Source organism: Puma concolor, chromosome B2, assembly GCF_028749965.1.
Source record: "Puma concolor isolate L17-30 chromosome B2, mPumCon1.1.hap2, whole genome shotgun sequence".
NCBI lineage: Eukaryota > Metazoa > Chordata > Mammalia > Carnivora > Felidae > Puma > Puma concolor.
Window position 1 is genome coordinate 101,892,100 of NC_141671.1, and position 21,727 is coordinate 101,913,826.

The 21,727-nt window shown below is 40.3% G+C and overlaps 1 protein-coding gene and 1 long non-coding RNA gene across 6 annotated transcripts in view; one reads left to right on the forward strand and one right to left on the reverse strand.

Annotated features, from left to right (window-relative positions):
• SLC16A10 (solute carrier family 16 member 10) overlaps positions 1–6,652 on the forward strand; it is a 121,695-nt gene extending 115,043 nt beyond the window's left edge. For both annotated transcript variants that reach the window (XM_086707599.1, XM_025925833.2), the window contains one exon: positions 1,645–6,652. In XM_086707599.1, the coding sequence (XP_086563725.1) occupies positions 1,645–1,877 (233 nt within the window). In that variant the 3' untranslated portion in view covers positions 1,878–6,652. The remainder of the gene's footprint in view (positions 1–1,644) is intronic.
• The window catches only part of LOC147581147 (uncharacterized), a 61,008-nt gene that overhangs the window by 28,889 nt on the left and 10,392 nt on the right, over positions 1–21,727 (reverse strand). For all 4 annotated transcript variants that reach the window (XR_015251468.1, XR_015251469.1, XR_015251470.1 and 1 more), the window contains exon 2: positions 7,927–8,086. This is a non-coding gene — a long non-coding RNA (uncharacterized LOC147581147). The remainder of the gene's footprint in view (positions 1–7,926; positions 8,087–21,727) is intronic.

The following is a 21,727-nucleotide window of genomic DNA, read 5'->3' on the forward strand; positions in this document are numbered from 1 at the left end:
TAGATTTAGATATATTGTATATTTTATGTTTCTATCTAGAATAAATGCACACTTCATGTGTCGGTACTTGACAGATTCTCAGCTGTTTATTTAGAAAAGTCAGATACTCCATGGGGCGCCTGGGTGGCGCAGTCGGTTAAGCGTCCGACTTCAGCCAGGTCACGATCTCGCGGTCCGTGAGTTCGAGCCCCGCGTTGGGCTCTGGGCTGGTGGCTCAGAGCCTGGAGCCTGTTTCCGATTCTGTGTCTCCCTCTCTCTCTGCCCCTCCCCCGTTCATGCTCTGTCTCTCTCTGTCCCCCCAAAAATAAAATAAATAAACGGTGAAAAAAAAAATATTAAAAAAAAAAAAAAAAAAAAAGAAAAGTCAGATACTCCATACGGTTTGTTCCCTGGACATTTCTGATAACTTAGGTCTTATGGTAAAAGTTACAAAAGTTTAAAAACACTAAGATAGGGGCACCTGGGTGACTCATTTGCTTAAGTGTCCGACTCTTGGTTTTGGCTTGGGTCATGGTCTCGTGGTTTGTGGGTTCAAGCCCCACTGGGTTCTGCACTGACACTGAGGAGCCTGTTTGGGATTCTCTCTCTCTGCCCCTCCCCTGCGCACGTGTGCACGCTCTCTCTCGAAAATAAATAAATAAACGTTAAAAAAAAAACCACTAGGATGACTTTTAAAATCTGGATTTTGTGGGGTGTCTGGCTGGCTCAGTTGGTAGAGTATGTGACTCTTGATCTTGGGGTTATAAGTTCGAGCCCCATGTTGGGTGTAAAGTTTACTTAAAAAATAAAATCTTAAAAAACATTTTTTTTTAATGTTTTTATTTATTTTTGACAGAGAGAGACAGAGCACATGTGGGAGAGGAGTAGAGAGAGAGGGAGGCAGAATCTGAAGCAGGCTCCAGGCTCTAAGCTGTCAGCACAGAGCCCGACGGGGGGCTGGAACTAATGAACTACGAGATCATGACCTGAGCTGAAGTCAGACATTTTACCAACTAAGCCACCGAGGCACCCCAAGAATAAAATCTTTTTAAAAAAACCTGGATTCTGTTAGAGAAATTAGAAATAAGGAGTATTCAAAATAACCGTTTTTAGAAGCAGAGCCCAAGGATCTATTAAAGTGCAAACATATATTCTTATGTTTTACTCCCACGTGCTGATAAATGTATGTAACAGTCTAACTTTTTCATCCTCTTAGATCTATAATTTTTGTTACGATTTCGGATCATAATTTTAAATATAGTTTCATGTTATTTCATAAACAAATAGGCCTAAGAAAGATGTGAAATGTAGACGTTGTAAGGACCATTACACCAAAGGTCAGAATACCCCAAATGGCCTTTGAATGGTTTTGAGAAAGCCAAAGCTTGGTTGCAAATATTTTTTTCCATGTAATAACTTGGTATGAAAACCCATAGGCTTGTAGTCTGTGACGAGATTAAAGATCTAAGATCTTTTCCTTCCTCCTATCAGGAAAGGTTTTTACCTCAGACCCATTTCCTAGGCAATGTCTGATATTTGAGATGGTTGAACTAGTCCTGCTGAGATGAAGTTGTTAGCTTAGGAGGAGGCCATCAGTGTGATTGATCTGAGACCCCTAAAAGCCACACTTGGTTCTCTCTTGGTGACAGTTTTTTCCCTTCCCAGGGTTACTTCGTGACAAGCTGGGCTCCTACGATGTGGCATTCTACCTCGCTGGAATCCCTCCCCTTATTGGAGGTGCTGTCCTTTGTTTTATCCCATGGATCCACAGTAAGAAGCAAAGAGAGATTGGTGAAACCACTGGAGGAGAAAAGATGGAGAAAATGTTGGAGAACCAGAACTCTCTGCTGTCAAGCTCACCTGGAATCTTTAAGAAAGAATCTGACTCTGTTATTTAATGTCTTATATACCTCCACCAGACTGGACTTGCTTTCAGAAGTTTAAGCAAGTTTCCCTTTTATATGAATTGCAAATTTCCTATTTTTTTAATTACATCTTAAGAATAGCACAATAATTGGGAAATAGAACCCTTATTACTACAAGAACCATTTCTGCCACAGAATAGCTGTTTGATATTTCCATGAGTTTGGGGGCAGAGACTATGGTATATGAAAACATGTCTGAAAGTCAAATATTAAGAGAATTGAAGCTATTCCAAAGCAACTTTGGAAACTGTGAATGCTAATAAGCTTATACAAATATTTAAAAATACCTCGGGGCGCCTGGGTGGCTCAGTTGGTTGAGCGTCCGACTTCGTTCGGCTCAGGTCGTGTTCTTGCTGTTCGTGGGTTCAAGCCCCGCGTCAGGCTCTGTGCTGACAGCTCGGAGCTTGGAGCCTGCTTCGGATTCTGTGTCTCCCTCTCTCTGCCCCTCCCCTGCTTGCACTCTGTCTCTCTCTCTGTCTCTCTCTCTCTCAAAAATAAATAAATGTTTTTAAAAAATTAAAAAAAAATACCTCACGCTATACTGAAAGGGTTGCAATTTGGTTAGGACTGGAAATAACGTTTATCGTCTCACACGGTGTTTTTAGTTCTGGTATCTCCGTTTTAATTTCTTCTGCTATTTGGAAACTTTTTACCTTTAAGCCTGGATTCTATATAATGTCAGACCTACCTAAACCTCAAGTCTATGTTAAAGTTGCTTGCCTGCCGTTCAGTAAGATATGAAATTAAGTTATCCTGACTTGCTTCAGTGTCAAGGGAACTTCTTGGTGCTGATGGTAACACTGTGTTCAGATTCAGTATATGTGAGATGAAAAGGATCCTGTTCATTAGGGCAGAGCAATTTGGAAATCAGGCGCTTCTTCCACTTACTTTTTGTTCTCTTTTGGTTTGCAGTATGTTTTACTCAGGTAGCCAGAAACACCCCAAATTTCTGAAATTGTTTAAATTTTAACAATAAAGTAAAATAGAATGAATGAAAGAGATTCTGGCAGTTTTAACATAGAATTTTTCTGGCTTCTGACTTTGTTGGCACTAGACTTGACATTTCAGCAGAGTCTTACCGAGCATGTTATCAAGTTGCAGTTTCAGGTGCAAATGGTGAAAAAAATCTTTTAATCATGCAGAAGGTATTTCTGATGGAAATAATTGCTCAAATTGGTTTATAAAATTAATGGGTCTTGGAAGGTTAAAAGCACTTATAAAGAGAAATAACTTCTGTATTTCTCAAACTTTCTGGCAAAAATTTGCACTCATCAGTATTTATCCTAGCATGCTCCCCATTAACATTCCCAATATTTTTTCTATTTATACAAAAACACTTGTATGAAAGCTATTAAAGTTTTAAGGACCTAAAAATTAAAACCGAAGTCATGCCATGACCTCTACTCGTCTACAAAAAACTAAGAACAATTTCCTCATACTACATGTTTCTTATTTATGTCTTTGAAAATTAATAATATGCAAAGTATATTTAATTCCTAAGTATAAATGTGTATTAGAGCTTCCTCAAACGTAGCTTGTTCACTTGGGAAGAATGCTGTCTTTTTCTAAAGCACCTTCAGGATCCATAGGTTTCTAACTTCTCTGGATGGACAGAAACTTAATCTATTATCTCCCTGCTTTTCTTTTCAGCTTCTATTGTTTCTTTGCCTCTAGCTGAGGATATAGGTACCTGAAGAGCATATGAATTTGTAGTTGTTGATGGGGGTGGGGCAGGGCACACAGGGGGCTGGAGGGAAGCGAGGCAGTTAATTAAACAGCTAGAAAAACCCAAAAGTTCAAAGTAGGAATGCTGAATGCGGAATTTATTTTTAATAGGATTTTAAGTGGTTTTTTTATTGTGAAGACATCACTTAGCCGTTTACTACATACACATGGTTGCAACTTCCAGTACTTCTATATTTCATATTTAGGAAACTTGGGTAATTTGTTTTTTGGAAGGTTCTGTTGCTTAAAAGAACAACTATATTTTGACCATACTGCCCTTTCATATTCTTATTTTAAAGCTTTTAGAAAATGACTTAGAAATGATAATGTAAGATATTATCGGATTCATTTATTCACACCCAATTACATAAAACATTATTTCCTGATTATTATCAGTACTTTAGAGAACATACAACTAAGATCAATCATCAAACTTGCCATTATAAAAAAAATTTTTTGATAGTTTTAGCACAGACTCCTAAGACTGCCTCACCCCCTTTTTACAGAAAGAATTCTAAAAGAGAAAATTTGCTCTGTAAAGACCTCCAAAATGTTTTCCCTTTCAAAATTTGGCTGATTTTAGAAAGAAAAAAAAAGTAACAATCTGACTTGCTCTTGCTTGGTTAGTTTCCATAATAAAAGAGCAAAGTGACTGAAGTATTAATAGTATTTAGTATAGTATTTAGATCTCAGAATATTTTGTGTACAATATTACACATATGCAGCTTTCAGTCTAATGGAATGAATTAAATGGGATCTATGATACTGAAAGAGCTCCACTATAATAGACTGTTATGGGGAGGTCTGTGCTGTAATAATATAAAGTTAAAAAGTATAAACGATGCTGAATTCTATAAAATGCATATTTCATAACATATGTTGTTTGGTACAAAAAGTTCTAGAAGTCTGAAGTTTAAAGATAAAATGAAAAATACTAATATTCATAAGGATTTGTGTTTTAGACAAGAAATAGTACCATAATCTTTCAAAGTAAATCCTTTGTAATCTCTGAACAGAGTGTTACTATTGCAATAAAGTGACTCGATGGGCCTAAATTTTTTGGTTCAATCCAGACACTTTTTTGAGAGGAAAAGAATAGAGTCAGAACTCTGCTTTCTATCTCATCATCCTAATTCTGATAAAACTCAGCAAATTCTCAAATTCAAAGGTTCTGGTATTTGAGGCCAACAACATAAAGGGAGCAACTATTTGCTCCCTTTACAGAGACTCTGGATCAGGTACTATTGCCTCTGGATCTTCCAGAAACATTGCAGTTAAATTTTACTGCGGTAGACATTATTAGGATCCATCCATTTCAGTAGTAATAAACCACCCAGATCGATACTTTATTCAAAATTTATAAATTTCTTTGATCCCATTTAAAATCCTTAGTCTACAGTCCTACGACAAGACTTGTAATATCCACTGGAAATTGCATCATGCTTGCATTAAGCTTCAAATTCTATCCGTAAATAGAAACAAGACTTCATTTGTACTTCCTGATCCATTGTATCTGTTTATACATGTTTGCAGAAGATCCCCTCCCAAGTATGAAGAAAACCTTAACTCTGTTGGCTTCAACTTTCCACACTTTTAAAATAAATGTACACCTAATTATAAATAAACATAGGTTTGTCTTTACTTATGGTAATTCTAATCCTTTCAACTGCATTTAAGAATATTTTAATTTGTACCATTGTTATTTACAAACCACTTTATGTCCAAATGACTTTTGTGCTTAAGTGAATAGAAAACTGAATAGAAAATGCGATTGGGGTAGGCAACCTCCAGCATGGGTGGCATAAGGGAAGTTCCTGGCCATGCACTTTTCCACCTTTTTTTTTTTTTTTTTTAATATTTATCCATTTTTGAGGTGGGGGGGGACAGAGAATCTGAAGTGAGCTCCCTGCTGACAAGCAGAGAGCCTGATGTGGGGGTGGGGCTTGAACCCACAGACCTCAAGATCATGACCTGAGCTGAAGTCGGATGCTTAACCAACTGAGCCACCAAGGCACCCCCCTACCCTTTCTTAGGCCTCATTTGTTTACTCTTCCTATTATCTTTATCCTTATCATTCTTTCCCCCTTTACTTCCCTCTGTCTTTCAAAAACCTGCTCAAGAGTCCATTGACATTCTTGCTTAGTTCCACTGGCTGTTTAGCTGCACTACTTACTGGTCCCTATGGCTTCACAGGATGAAATCGCATCCAGCTTCACGTCACCTGTCACCTGGTAGAACAGCTTGCTCTCAGCCTTCAACTTAGAGTTCTATTGGTCTCCATTGAAAAAAATTGTTTAATTGTGTGGTTAAAATTTGGGGAGGAAGTGATAGGTGTTATATATTGGCATCTTTTGTGCTAATATATAAAACTTTATTTAAATGTTTAATGCTTTCAGAGAAAAGATCGTCAAGTTCTCAAATATTTTCAGAGAGCATAATTTTTTACTTTGATTTTCATATTCCATTGAGAGCACATCGTGGAGGATGCTGTGGAATGTAGTGGCCTCTCAGAGACGGCTCCTAATGAAATCTGCTGCAGGCTGATACTTTATGGTAAAGGGTGTTAAATTCCCAGAGTCTAGAGGTACAAGTGGAAAGGATAAGTTAATTAGCTCTAATTAAAAAAATAGGTAAAAAGGGATGCCCTGTAAACAGGGTGGTTCAGTCAGTTAATCCGCCTCTTGGTTTCAGCTCAGGTCATGATCTTGCAGTTCATAGGATTGAGCCCAGCATCAGGTTCTGTGCTGACAGTGAAGAGCCTGCTTGGGATTCTCTCTCTCCCTCTGCCTGCCCCCCACCTCTTTCTCAAAATAAATAAAATAAACTTTAAAAAAAAATGTAAACAATCAGGGGCGCCTGGGTGGCTCCGTTGGTTGAGCGTCCAACTTCAGCTCAGATCACGATCTCACAATGTGTGAGTTCGAGCTCTGTGCTGACAGCTCAGAGCCTGGAGCCTGCTTTGGATTCTGTGTCTCCCTCTCTCTCTGTTCCTCCCCCACTCACAATCTGTCTTTCTCTCTCTCTCTCTCAAAATAAAAACATTAAAACAAATTTTTTTAAATATGTAAACGATTTAAGTTTTAGACTCCTTAGGAAATTTCTAATTGAAAACTTCATCATTGTTGGCATAAACATTAAGGAGCATTTTTTGCATTAGGCTAAAAATTGTTGCTTTTTCCCATGTGTGAAAAGGAGAAGGAAGTGAAACATTATTTTACATTTATATTCTTTAAAAAATTTTTTTTTAAGTTTTTATTTATTTGAGAAAGAGAACACAAGCAGGGGAGGGGCCAGAGAGAGGTGAGAGAGAGAGAATCCCAAGCAGGCTCCGCACTGTCAGCACAGAGCCCCACATGGGGCTCGAACCCATGAACTGTGAGATCAGGAACTGAGCCGAAATCAGGAGTTGGACACTTAAACGACTGAGCCACCCAGGCACCTGTACATTTATATTCTTTAATTTGAAAGATAAGTGGTATCTTGGCTAAGAGAAAAATGTATCATCCATCATAATTTAATTAACTCTTAAAAACAAAACTTTGCCTTGTTATTAAAACAGAAGAACAAGTTGGCCATTTGTTAACGGTGATGTGCTAATGTGAAATAAGGACACAGGAGACAAGGAAGGCTGACAATCATTAATTCTGCTCATATTATAGTAACTGAGCTTTGTTGATACTTTGGTGTAAAGGAACTAAAAAGACCATCTAGAGCTGAGTTTGAGACTGGTTCGCGGGGCAAAGAAGAACGAGGAGAGCAACAGAGAGCTCCTGGGCTCACTATAATCTTATAGTCACAGCCATTTTTATCAGTTGATTTGTTGGCAAACGCTAACGCTTTGTTTTATAAATACACTATAGAGTGATAGGTTACAGTGTCAAAAATAAAGGGCCAAATGCCCATAGCTAAATGTGAAAACCGCATACAACTTAGAACCACAGTTACTGAACTTACATAAATGTGGACTTGATCAGATGACTTTAGATGACTCCTGAGACGATAAAGACCCAGAAAACAATTTACATCACATCTCTGAATCACTCAAAGAAACCTTGAAACTTGGGACATAGTTTACTTAGCATGTCCTTTTTAAAATTGTCAGTTTTGAAAGAGTAAACATGAATCATCTTGACATCTATACACTCAAGGAAATCTCCCATGGTTTCTTGACAGGATACAATATAGGAGGCTACCTCATTTACAAAACAGATGATTTCAAATTTTTGTTAGTATGTTAGAAAGACATTGGGAATGAAATCAAACCTTTCTAAGTACTTGATCCTGATGGTCCACCTACCTCAGCTTTCAGTGTCCAACTAAAAGCCCCGCTTAATCAATTCTTGCTTAATCAGAAGGGAGCTAGTGGTGATTCTGAGATCGAAAGGCAAGGGAGTCCAAGTAGTAAAGGGGGCCACAATATCAGTAAAATTTCTTAAGTGCTTTGTTCTGACAAGTGGCTATAAGAAGAACAAAAAAAGGAATATTAACCAATGTGCCCTGTGGATAATCTGAAACGGAAAAACTGGAGAAATTTATAATTGCTATATAATAATGAACACTTACTAAAATGCTTCACTAGTGGCTTTTCAAATTATACTGGCAGCTTGATGATGAACTCTTGTTTTCATTTGTGTTTTCTTTGGCAGGAAAATGGATGATCACTGACAACAGATTATATGCTTGTGCCTTACTTAACCTTACAGCTTACATGTTAAACTCCTGTCAGAGGCACCCCTTTCCTAGTGGAACAGGGACCACTGGAGTTTTTAAAAATGCTGTCATTGAGTGTGGCAACAGTGAAGGAGTTAACTCCCAAGTTCCTAATCTAATTAAAGATGTTTCTAGCCTTTCAGGATGCATGTTGTAAGAAAAGTATTTTGGAGTTGAATGTCACGAACCATGCATATTGTAGGAACTCTCAATATAAATTAACATTATAATTAAGTCTGTGATAATATTTTGGAGCCTCTGATGTATAACTTTTATTCTTTACCAGATAATACTTTTCAGTATCTGTCCATATTAGAAGAGTCATTCCGTTAAATATCTTAAATGTGGGTAAGCACAAAAACATTTTCTATTATGATATTCTCTAAATGTAGTCTTCTGTAGTATGTTCTAATATGCTGGAAAGTTAATGGGTCAAAGTATCTTTCATAATTCAGTCTATATTGGAAGAGTATGTCAGGGACTGAGAGTTTCATGAGTGCTGTTTTTGGATCCCATACAATGAGCACACTATATATTTGGTGCCTTTTTTTCCTACCAAAGAAAGACTAGGTCAAAACTGGTGCTAAATTTCATGTTCCTTTCAAAATTATTTTTTCTTTTTAAATATAACACAATAGGAGAGGTGTAGATCCAGCAGTATTATGCATGTTGTATTTTGTATATACATCTAAGGAAAAAAACCTCACCTAAAAACCAGTATCTACTTAGAGGTACATGATTTTTGTTAACACATAAGGCTTCCAAGTGTAAAACTGGTACGAAAATAATCACTAAATGAAAACTTAGTAGTGAACATAGCCCCCCCAAGGTAATAACTTTAAGGAAGAGGTCCTGTACCATGCTATATGTCAATTATATCTCAGTGAAAAAATACAAAAGTCCCTTATCAATGTTTCTAGCACAAAGTTAGCTATTCAAAGTATTCTGTAACTCTGAGAGGGTACAGAGAAAATTTTATGTATGTTTCATCGTGTATCTATATTTACATATGTACAAAATAGCTTTCTGATAAGCTTATTTTAAGTAGATATTTTAAGCTATTTTTCAGGCTAAAATTCGAGTTTGGGGAGTCATCAATCTCAAAACTTGGACAATGAGTTACATTTAAAAAAATTCTCACTGAAAGTATCATGGTTCGTCTTTCAGATTAAACAAAGAATTGAGTAAGGACCACATCTGGGTGTCAGCAAACCTCAGATCTATGATTTATTAAGGGTTCTCAGCATTTCATGGTTGTAGCCAATTGTATGACACCCACCTAAAATTCCACATGGATCTCTGAGTTTTAATGTCTCGTAAGTAGGATTCAGATGAAGTGAGGACAACAGGTTTTTATTTAATCCTGCTGACTTTTGTAGACTGCCTTAACTATGAGGATTTTATAAATGTAAATTAGGAAAATGGTGCACTATAGAAAATTAGGAAGACCATACTAGAGTATACTGGATTCTCTGCTAACTAACGATAACTCCTTTCTACTGTTAACATGAGTTAAATGTGGAGGGGAGAATGGGGACTTGTTCATCAGAAGTCACTGTACAGTGAGATTAAATATCCCTTCAGTAACTTCTGATGTAACTTAATTTATTGTGATTGGAGAACTGTACGTTTTGCAAAGGCACTGCACAATGCTTGATAAATTTGCATTTTGTCAGTTCGTTCTCCGATCGGTTTATTTTAGCCTGAAAGTTGGAGCCACAACAAACAGAACCCTACAGTTTTAAGAGACAGCTTGGATATTTTAAGTATCTCCTCATATAATGTGACATTTTTCATGTCAACTTATTTTAATGTTTATCTCAAAAAGCAATTTTTAAATTATTTGCATGTTTTCAAAGTTAGAAAAACATGCTATATCTTAGACCTCAAAACCAAATTATTCCAAGTGCACACTGTGCACCAGAGCGTGGCTCTGCTTCTCTACCTACACAGGATGCCATTTTTGGCACAGTAGTTGTTTTAAGTGTAGATCACTATGTGAAATGATTATGCTGGATTTGATCAGTATGCAGTATTTTAGTATTTGCCTTTAAAAACTGTTTTTTTTCTTTTTAAGGAGTATAATTTATAATTGATTTTTTTAATAATGTGCAATTTCATATAGATAAGCAAATCCTTTTTAATGAAAGAGCTTTGTAATCATTTGGAGAAGAAAATCATTTACTGTGGAACAATGTGATATTCTCAGTAAATACAATAAAAAAATTCTAGCAAATTTCTTTAAGGCTTTGTGATTATACTTACAGAGTTCCCCGGGGAGATGAGGGAAGGAAAAATTACTGAGGTGAAGGAAACGGTGTTGAATAAAAGAAAAATAAGCTGTGTGCTTTTTAAGCTGCATACATGTATTCCAAGTGTGTTTGGGTATTGTTATTTCTCTTTGGTAAGCGACACGGATAGAAATAATCCCAAAGCACTGGCTAGTCCCAAAAGTAGTTCTCTTTGACACTCTTTTTTTGTAGTTTGAATTACATTACTGTTTTACTTAAACTGATGAAACGTATTACATTCAGCTGGTACTTGAGACCTCTGCCTCGCTGACACTTTCAAGGGATGATCCAGAACAGGCTGGCATTTTGGTGGAGACCCACTTAGAGAAAAACCGACTCTGTAGTCAAGGGTTATTTATTGTTTGACGTGCCCTAACTACAAAGCCAATCATTATTTACATTTAACGGCACTAAAGAGAATGTATACATTAAACTCGAGAATATGGGATCTGTGATGTATCACTTACTCCAAAATTATTTACATGCCTGCACATAGGTGCCAGAATGTGCAGGCCATCGGAAGCCTTTTGAGAGAACCGTGAGGGACTAGGTATGACAGATTGTTACTGATCTTAAGTAGGATAAAATTCACTCTCCCGGGAAAATAATTTTTACAGAAAACAATTTCTAATGTATATAGAAAACTTCATTTTTCTAGAGGCATAGCTCAAATCAAATAATTACTGTATCCGACTTAGGCTAGAAAGTTCTCAAATCTCCTGCTAATGAACCTAAAACTTTAGATTGAAGAGTTCTTTTTTTAAACTCTGAGTCACCGGTGTCTTCTTGAACCCTTCCAGGGATAGGAAGCTCACTACTCCCACCCCAAATGGTGGTCTCCTCTGTAGCTGGGCCCTTTGCTTCCCACACTCACCCCATTCAGCTTAACCACCTGTCCTTGTCCCCTTGTCCCAGCTTAACCACCTCCCTCGCCACTCTTGTACTTCTGTCAGTTAGTGATTCCAGCAAACGGCCAGTATTTGTGGGGAGCAACTTTATTTCCACTCACACCCAAAAGCAACACTTGAAACCTTGTCATCTCTGGAAGTGGCTTCATCTTTGAAGTCTTTTTTTGTTTGTTTTTAATGTTTATTTGTTTTTGAGAGAGGGAGAACAAGCAGGGAAGGGGCAGAGAGAGAGGGAGATACAGAATCCGGAGCAGGCTCCGTGCTGACAGCAGAGAGCCCGATGCGGAGCCTGAACTCACGAAACGTGAGATAGTGACCTGAGTCAGTCAGATGCTTAACCGACTAAGCCACCCAGGTGCCTCAAGTCTTTTTTTTTTTTTTTTTTAAGTTTATTTATTTATTTTGGGAGACAGAGACGGAGACGAGAGAGAGAGAGAGAGAATCCCAATCAGTCTCCATACTGTCAGCACGGAGCCCAGCGTGGGGCTTGAACTCATGAACTTCGAGATCATGACCTGAGCCGAAATCAAGAGTCAGATGCTCAACCAACTGAGCTACCCAGGCGCCCTTCATCTTTGAAATCTCAAATATCAACATCCCTCTCTCTTATCATGACTTAGTGTCACGTTATCCCACCTTTCTCGCTTCCATTTGACCTGCTCTTCAACTCTGAGCTCATCTTCCCGTTGACTCCATTCTCTCCCAATCCCCACTCACTCTCAATTTACCAGATCTGTTCCCTCTGTCTATTCCCTACCCTTACTCCGGGGATCTAAAAACCGCCAAACAGCTCTCCGAATATTCAGCTCACTAGTTCCCCCGACACCCCCCACTCCTCACATTAAACACTTCTAGCTTCCTCAACTGTCCTGTATCAATTTTCCCCCTCTACTGGATCATTTCCATCATCATTATATACATGCTATTATTTCTCCCGTCTTGAGGGAAAAAAGACTTCTTTTAAACTCGCATGCCCCCTGCAGCTACTATCTCATTTCTTTCCATCCATTTAGAAAAGGCCAAAAAAAAAAAAAGGCCAAAAACTTTGAAAAAATTTCTACTCACCCTCTTCGATTTTATCTCCTATTCGCTTTTAAGTCCTTTCCATTAGGATTTTACCCCCCACCACTCTGCTGAAACTGCCCTTCTCAAGGTTACCATTGGCTACCACGTCACTAAATGAAATCGTCATTTTTCAGTCCTCATTTTATTTGAATGACCAGCAGCACTCAGCACAGGATTCAATCCCTGGTCCCTGAATCAGGCTTCCGGTGCCACACACATACCTGGTGTTCCTCCATTCTTTCTAGACACTCCTTCCCAGTCTCCCTCACTGGCTCAGTCTCCTACCTCTAAACACTGGGAGCACATCGTAGCTTAGTTTTGGAACCCCTTCTCTATTCTACCTACATGCTCTCTCTAGGTGACTACCCTGGCTCACAACTCGAGTTGTTACCTAGAGGCTGTTGGAGCACATACCTCATCACCCTTGAACTTCAGACCTTAGATTCAACTGCCAACCTAACACCTCTAACTGGATGACTAAAAAGAATCTCGTAATTTCACATATCCCAAACTAAGCTCCTGATACTCCCTCCAGAATTTGCCTCTTTTGTAGCTCTCCTCATTCCAGTAAATGGCAATTGTATTTTCCTGGCTATACAGACCAAAAACTTTGGAGTTATCCTCACCCCTCATGCTCACACCCACTTCTGGTCTGCCAGCAAGTCCTACTGGCTTTCCTTCCAGAATGCATCCGGAGTCAGCACTTCTTTTTTTTTTTTTTTTTTTTTTTTAAATTTTTTTTTCAACGTTTATTTATTTTTGGGACAGAGAGAGACAGAGCATGAACGGGGGAGGGGCAGAGAGAGAGGGAGACACAGAATCGGAAACAGGCTCCAGGCTCTGAGCCATCAGCCCAGAGCCCGACGCGGGGCTCGAACTCCCGGACCGCGAGATCGTGACCTGGCTAAAGTCGGACGCTTAACCGACTGCGCCACCCAGGCGCCCCGGAGTCAGCACTTCTGATTGCCACCCGCTGCCATGCTGGGCCAGGCCATCATGATCTCTTCTGTTCTTTGTTGCCATCCCGTGCTTCTCCTCTGTCTCTTCTCTATAGAACAGCCAGCACGACCCAGTCGAAATGTGTCAGGTGAAGTCAGTCCTCTGTTCAGAAGCCTCCCGTGGCTCCCTCTCTCTCTCAGAAAAAGCCAAAGTCCTTGCCATCACCGGCAAAGCTCCACGTGTTCTGGCACCTGTTATGTCTCTGACTGCGTCTCCTGCTCTCTCCTCCGGAACCACCTGCCTCCTTCCACTTCCGTCCTTACATTGCTGCCCCTGGCCCAGGCTGCTCTTCCTCTGGCTGGACTGTTCCTTCCACCTGCATTGTTGTCATGTCCTTTAGGGCTTTACTGAAAAGTCTTCTCCGCGAGGCCTTCCCTAACTGTTTAAAATTTAATTCCCCCCACCCCCAGGGCACCTGGATGGCTCAGGTCGTGATGTTGAGGTTTGTGAGTTCGGCCTGGCCTCAGGCCCTGTGCTGACAGCTTGGAGCCTGTTTCAGATTCTGTCTCTCCCTCTCTGCCCCTCCCCTGCTCGTGCTCTCTGTCTCTCTCTCAAGTAAATAAACATTAAACAAAAAATTTTTTTTATTTAATTCCCCCTCCCCGACACTTCCTTATCCTGCTTCCCAGGTTAATTTTTTTCTCCTTAGTTAGCAGTTATCACTAGTAATTTATGTTTTATTTATCTTCTTTATTGTCTGGCTTTTACACTAGACTGTAAGTTCCACAAGGGTAAGGTTGTTGTCTATTGTTTTATCTCTAGCACTTAGAAAAATGCCTGGCAGGGGTGACCGGCTCAGTCAGCTGAGTGTCCAACTCTTGATTTTGGCTTAGGTCATGACCCCAGGGTTGTGGGATCAAGCCCCATGTCAGGTTCTGTACTGAGTGTGGAGCCTGCTTGGGATTCTCTCTCTTTCTTCCTCCCTCTGCCCCTCTCCCCTGCTCTAAAATAAAAATAATAAAAAATAAAAATAAGATAAAAATAAAATCTTTAAAGAATTAAGACAATGAAAGAAAAACGCCTGGCATAGAGAAGGTGCTCAATAATTATTTGTTGACTGCATGGTTTCCAAACTTGTCAACATTATAATATTGACTTTCTCCATCTTGGGAACATTCCCCTAGAGAACTCAGCCAGTGCAGCTGGAGTGAGTTGGCAAGATCAGGATCAGGACTGAGGATAGCTTGGCTGGCATGGCTGCCCCAAGGCCAAGGAGAGGGCCTACACAGTCAGGAGATTAATGCCATATATCGGGCTTGAACAGATAAGTGAATAGATTGAGGTTTCCACTGTTGGAGAAGGGAGGCTTCCAACATGGTGCTGTGGTGATGGACTGGAACTGGAAAATGTGGTATGAATATGTGTGTTATGTGTGCACTTGTGCTGGGGGCAGGGATACACATGTGCTCATACGTCTACTTCCTACCTCTGCCCCTCCAGGCCCCTCTAGACGGCCTAGAAGCAATGATATTCCAGGAGCCATGAGTATACCTCCATATTCAACCTTGTAACAGCAGGGACTCAGATGGTTGATACTCAGCTAAATAGACGTCCTTGTATTTAATATAAAATGCAATGCTAGCATAATGGAGCTGAACGGGACACTCATGGAAATCTTACAGTACTTCCTAATTTTATAGGAAGAGAAAAGCTTGTTTTCAGACATTAAAGAAGAAAAAAATAAATACCCCAATCCGTCATCCAGAGATAATTAATTGCCTTTATAATTACAGAATGTATCCCTTAAGACTATATCTACGGAAATGTTTTGCAAAAGTGAAGAAATACTAAACATGCAATTTTTTGCAAAATGTTTTTTTCACTTGGTATTTGTAAATATCTTCTCATGTTCTTGTTTTTGGTGGCAAAAAATGAAAACTGCTTCAAGCAAAAGAATGAAAAGTTCAGGTATCATCTGACATCAGATATGGCAGAATCTAGGGTCGAATCATGCCACTGCTGAGTTTGAGCCCCACCTGTGGCATGGAGTTTACTTAAAAAAACAAACAACAAAAACCAGAATGCTGCTGTGACAACTTTAATGTAAATTTTCTTCTACATTCCTGGTAATTTTCTTAAACTGGGTTTCCCAGAATGGGATTACTAAGGTAAGATGAATGAATACTTACATTTTTTTTTTTTTTTTTTGCATATGTGGTTCCTGAGGTTTTCAATCTAAATTTTTCGTTTTAAATGTTTATTTTTGAGAGACAGAGCATGAGCGGGGAAGGGGCAGAGAGAGAGGGAGACACAGAATCCGAAGCAGGCTCCAGGCTCTGCACTGTCGACACAGAGTCTGACATGGGGCTCCAACCCACGAGCCGTGAGATCATGACCTGAGCTGAAGTTGGATGCTGAACTGACTGAGCCACCCAGGAGCCCCTGAGGTTTTCGATCTAAATAATGGATACTAAACATGATGCAAATGCGTGCATTCTCATCACATGATAAAAAAAAAAAAAAAACTTCAGTGGATTTAAATATTTTTATAATTTAACTTACAGCTTCACTGATAAACCCAAGGGTAGGTGGACACAGAAGGCTTCAGGGGTCGGCTTGCTGGCAGGCTGGTGTGGCCTGGGGGTAGACGAGGTCTATGTCAGGAGGGCAGCAGAAAACAATCTTGCGGGGACCAAATGAGCCGAGGCTGGCGGGTAGATGTGCAAACAGAGGTCGCAAGCCACTGCTAGCCTGAGGCCTGGGGTCTGCTTCTGGGAAGTCCAGGAGAAGGTGGTCACTGGGCCCAGGCCGGGTCTGTGCCACTGCCGTAGCCAAGGGACTATACACAGTGGCGGCAGAGCACCACTTGCGGGGCTACCCCCCAATCTCATGCTCACGTTTGTTAGACTGTGCAACAAGGGCAAGAGAAAGCAAAATGCAACAAAGCGGAACCAGGAGAAGACGCCCGCCCCCTTCCTCCTACAGTGTCCCTCCAGCGCCCCCTCCAGAGAGGTTTAACAGTGTGCTTCACAGTAAAAGAGAAATGCCTGAGTCTAGTCTGTTAGTGCAGGGCAGGTCCTTGAGGGTGAATGTGGAGCTCAGAGGCAATCAGTTGATAACTAGTTGACATGATGCTAAAAGCTACCAATAACTGCTCATTTCAACCTTTTGACCTCCAGGAGAATTAGTTTCCTTTTATGATTAAATATTGAGAAACTCAGATGGTCAGTACATGCTGTGGGATACCCTTGATCTGACAGCCACAAATGTAACCCATTCTAAGAATTTGTGGACCAAGTCAGAAAATCTCACCCCTAAAGTGGAAGGGGGGGGGGAATTTATATTTTGAAACTAAAAAGAATCGACCTTAAATGGATAAGAGTAGCTATCTGCGGAAATCTTCTGTGAAAATAACATATCAGAGTAATGATTTATAAAGATGCTACTGATAAAAGTAGGGTACAATCTAAATCTCAGACAGGTCTAGGTCATCTCCCTGGAAAGATAGAAATCTAAAATCCTAACAATCAGGGCTAAACTGATAGGAAGACTCATAACTCAGAAGTCAAGGATATTGTTAAAAAGAGCTTTAGAGGGTAACAATTTGTTCCTACATCCCCAATACTTCTACGATTCTGATTTTGCTAATACAGCCGAAAAATTAGCCTGACAGTGGAAAAGGGCAATTTATCTGGTTCTAAAGTTCTAAGGACATATAGAAATTCCTTCTCCTCAATCTTTTGCTATAATAGAGAAACTTGAAATATAGCAGTCAGGGGGCACCTGGATGGCTCAGTCAGTTAAGCATCCGACTTTGGCTCAGTTCATGATCTCACACTCCACGAGTTTGAGCCCCGCGTCGGGCTCTGTGCTGACAGCTCAGAGCCTGGAGCCTGCTTCAGATTCTGTATCTCCCTCTCTCTGACCCTCCCCCGTTCACACTCTGTCTTTCTCTGTCTCAAAAATAAATAAACATTAAAAAAAAAAAAAAAGAAAAGAAAAAGAAATATAGCGGTCAGCAAACTTTTTCTGTAAAGGGCCAGATGGTAAATATTTTAGGCTTTTCGGGCCCTGGGGGTCTCTGTCACAACTACTCAATTTGGTCACTGTAGTGCAAATCCAGACCATACATAATGGGTAAATAAATATATGTGGCTGTGTTCCAGTAAAACTTTATTTACAAAAACAGGATGTGGCCAGATATGGCCTGTGGGCTTCAGTTTGCTGACCTCTTACCTAACCTATCATTGATCTGACCAGACTGGTCCAACTAGTTGGGAAGGGGTGCCTTGGGAATACTAGATGCAGGGCATATCACTCTGTTTACAGATTAGCATCTTTGGGTGTGGTCATATCAGTCAGTTTTCTGGGAACTGATCCATTCTGCATGAACTCACAGTTTAGTTCTCAACCTTGAAAAGTTGATCTCTGAAGAGACTTGACCTTGGGGTCTGGCCTGAGTAGCTCATCTGTCTCATTCATTTACTATTCTCTCTCTCCCTCTCAATCTCTCTTCTTCTTTTCACCATCTCTAAATGACAGCACCAATATACTAATTTTTATTTTTATTATTAATAATAGTTAATATGTACTACTAACCAAACAGGCTTTTCTTTAGGTTTAGTAATCAGTCTATATGTATAAGAGAAAATATTCAGTTTTAACAATTCAGCTATTATCATGAAGAGTTGTTATCTGCATTAAAAACACAAAGTATTGGGGCGCCTGGGTGGCGCAGTCGGTTGAGCGTCCGACTTCAGCCAGGTCACGATCTCGCGGTCCGTGAGTTCGAGCCCCGCGTCGGGCTCTGGGCTGATGGCTCAGAGCCTGGAGCCTGTTTCCGATTCTGTGTCTCCCTCTCTCTCTGCCCCTCCCCCGTTCATGCTCTGTCTCTCTCTGTCCCAAAAATAAACATTGAAAAAAAAAAAAAATGTTTTAAAAAAAAAAACAACACAAAGTATTATGAAAGATTATATTTTCGTCATCTTGGGCTGCCATAACTAAATACCACAGACTGGATGTCTTAACAGGTATTTATTTATTCTTCATAGTTCCAAAGGCTGGGAAGTCCAAGATCAAGGTGCTAATTCAGTTCCTTGGGAAGGCATTCTTCCAGGATTTCAGAAGGTTGCCTTCTTTGTGTCCTCACAAGAGAGCTCACTGGCTCTGGTCTCTCTTCCTCTTCTTATAAGGACACTATCCCATCATGGGGCGCTACCATCATGACCTCATCTAAACCTACTTACCTCCCAAACAGCCTACCTCCAAATACTAGCCCAGAGGGGTTAGGTTATCAACATAACTTTGCAGGGAAGGAATACAATTTAGTCCATAGCAGATAATTTTTGTTTCTTTATGAAATTGTCATCAAAGAGGCCCTGAAAGAGTTGAAAACCTAACCGAGGAGCTCCAATAAATTATTACTCAGTAATGGTTTTGAGTGTGTAATTAATGTTCCCTAATTGTCAAGGAAGATAGTAAAATGATAAACTATTGGTGGTAACTGATGTACAAACCAGATAGAAGCTAGGCTTTAGGAATATGCTATTTTGGCATGCCTTAACTCATTCTTATGGCTTCACAAGCCCCTTGTCTTGGCTTATCAGTTTAGCTCCTATTCTACACTAGACCCTTTTGCTTAATGACTCAGTTTGACTCATTCTCATGGATTTTGACTACTTTGGCTCCCTTCCCTGGATTCCCAATAGGTCTAACCCACTGAAATAATAGATAAGAAGCATTTCCATCTCAAGTTAATGGTCAGAGCTGACCCTGACCCAGCCTGGGTTGGATGAACATTTTCCACTATGCATAATTTCTCTCTTTGAAGAGCCCTCAAAGCTAGACCTAGGATCTTAGGGCCATATTTTTTACATCATTTGAGCCTTCCCTGTATTACGATTAGTAGCAAAGGGTGGCTTGGAGTGGGACAGGGAGCAGTTTAGCTCACTTAAAATTTCCTTTAGTTCCTTCCCTTCAGCCGCTCTAAATAAAGCTACAATTGAAGTGAAAATGTTTTATATGTATATATTTTAATTTTAGAGTGAGAGAGAGCAAGTGGGGAGAATGGCAGAGGGAGAGAAAGACAGAATGCCAAGCAGGCTTCGCACTCAGCACAGAGCTGAGGCGGGGCTCCATCCCACAATCACGGGACCACCACCTGAGCCGAAATCAAGGGTTACATGCTCAACCGACTGAGCCACCCAGGGCCCCAAAAATGGTTTATCTTGAATACAAGTCCCCAACTCTCCCCACCTTCCAATCGGATTGTTACCTTACACTTTCTTTTTAAAAAAATTTTATCTATCTTATCATTTTAGAGAGACAGGGGCACATGAGTGGGGCAGAGGGAGAGAGAGAGAGAATCAGGCAGAGGGAGGGAGGGAGGGAGGGAGAAGGGGGGAGAAGGGGAGAGGGGGAGTGAGGGGAAGAGAGAGAGAGAGAGAGAGAGGGAGAGAGAGAGAATGAGAATACATCTTAAGTTCCACACTCAGCGCAGAGCCTGACTCGGAGCTAGATCTTAAGATCCTGGGACCATGACCTGAGCCAAAATCAAGAGTCAGATGCTGAACCGGCTGAACCGACTGAACCTCTCAGGAGCCCTACCTCACACCTTCTTCTATAGAAATTCTGGAACCACCACTGAGCATGTATGTGCAGAGGAAAATACATGCTTTCACATGGGCACACATGTGCACACACGCGCGCGCGCACACACACACACACAGACACACACACACACACAAGGTCATGGGAACCGTTGCCCCCATACCCACCTTTCCATCCTCACCAAACCACTCTGGTGCAAATATAATGATCACCTTGCTAATCTATGTAATAAAACCACTAAAGCTATTTCTCTTTCTCTAGATTCTTCCTACTCCAGTTCAACTGGCCAATACTGCCGGCTCATGTTCTTAGTCCTCCGCATTCACGTGATATTCTTACTACTCAGAAAACTTTTACAGCTTTCTGGAGTCAAACCATGATCAAAAGATTGTGTCTTCAGTTGGTTTTCAAAGTTCTTCACAATCTAGCCCCCAAATCCCTTTCCAGACTTACCTATTACTCTCAAAGAACTTTCCACTTAGTAAAGGTGGTCAACTCATTATTTTTAAACTCACTTTAGACGGTCCTCACCTTTGGGCCTCTCTTAATGCTGTTTCCGAGCTCAGTCCTGACTCAAATCTCACATGTCTCCTGACCCCCTGCCACACGGCCTGGTGCACACAATGCTTGCTTTTCTCTTGGCCCTTCAGCTACTCCACCATGATTCCTCTGTCCAAATTCCCAAGCCTTTTCTGCCTCAACTCTTTACTTTGACATACTTTGAATAATTTGTTTACCTCAGACTTCATTGAATCCTTCCTTCACCGCTGTTGGGTTCACACTCAATTAATTCTTCCTAGATGTCTACAATGGAAGTTTTCAGTGACTCTCTTTATATTGTAGTTTTGGTTACAACAATTTTGTTAAAGAATTATCAAAACACAGCACCTATGACAATCCCTTTTTATAATTACCTACAGCAAAACTTTGAAGGACAACCCCAGTCTGAAGGTTTGAAGAAGGGAGTAACAATACTACTGGTATACCAGTTTCAAGCTGCTTTCTTACTATTGGGACAAAAATGAGTAAGAAATGGTTTTAAACGGATTAAGTTATTTGCTGCTCTTCTCAAAGTCAGAATTACAAGGGACCTCAGAGATATCTACTTTAACCCATGCATTTGGAAAGGGAGGCTGAGAAAAATTACATAATTATCCAACATGACTGTGATTCTTTAAATCCAGTGTATTCTCCACAGGAATTACAGGTGATCACTTGGGTTTTAAAACCACACACTCTCCTAATTTTCCTCTTCTCTTAGTCTCCTTTGTGGGAAGCTCCTCACCTTCCCTACTTTTACACATGGCGTGGCCTCAGGGATTATTGAGTCCCTGGCCCTCTTTGGTCTATACTCACAACTGAGGCAATCTTACCCAGTTACATAGGATTAAATGCCATCTATGTGCTAACTCCCAGTTTATATCTAGTGTTTCCTCCTTCTTTTTTTTTTTTTTTTTTCAACGTTTATTTATTTTTGGGACAGAGAGAGACAGAGCATGAACGGGGGAGGGGCAGAGAGAGAGGGAGACACAGAATCGGAAACAGGCTCCAGGCTCTGAGCCATCAGCCCAGAGCC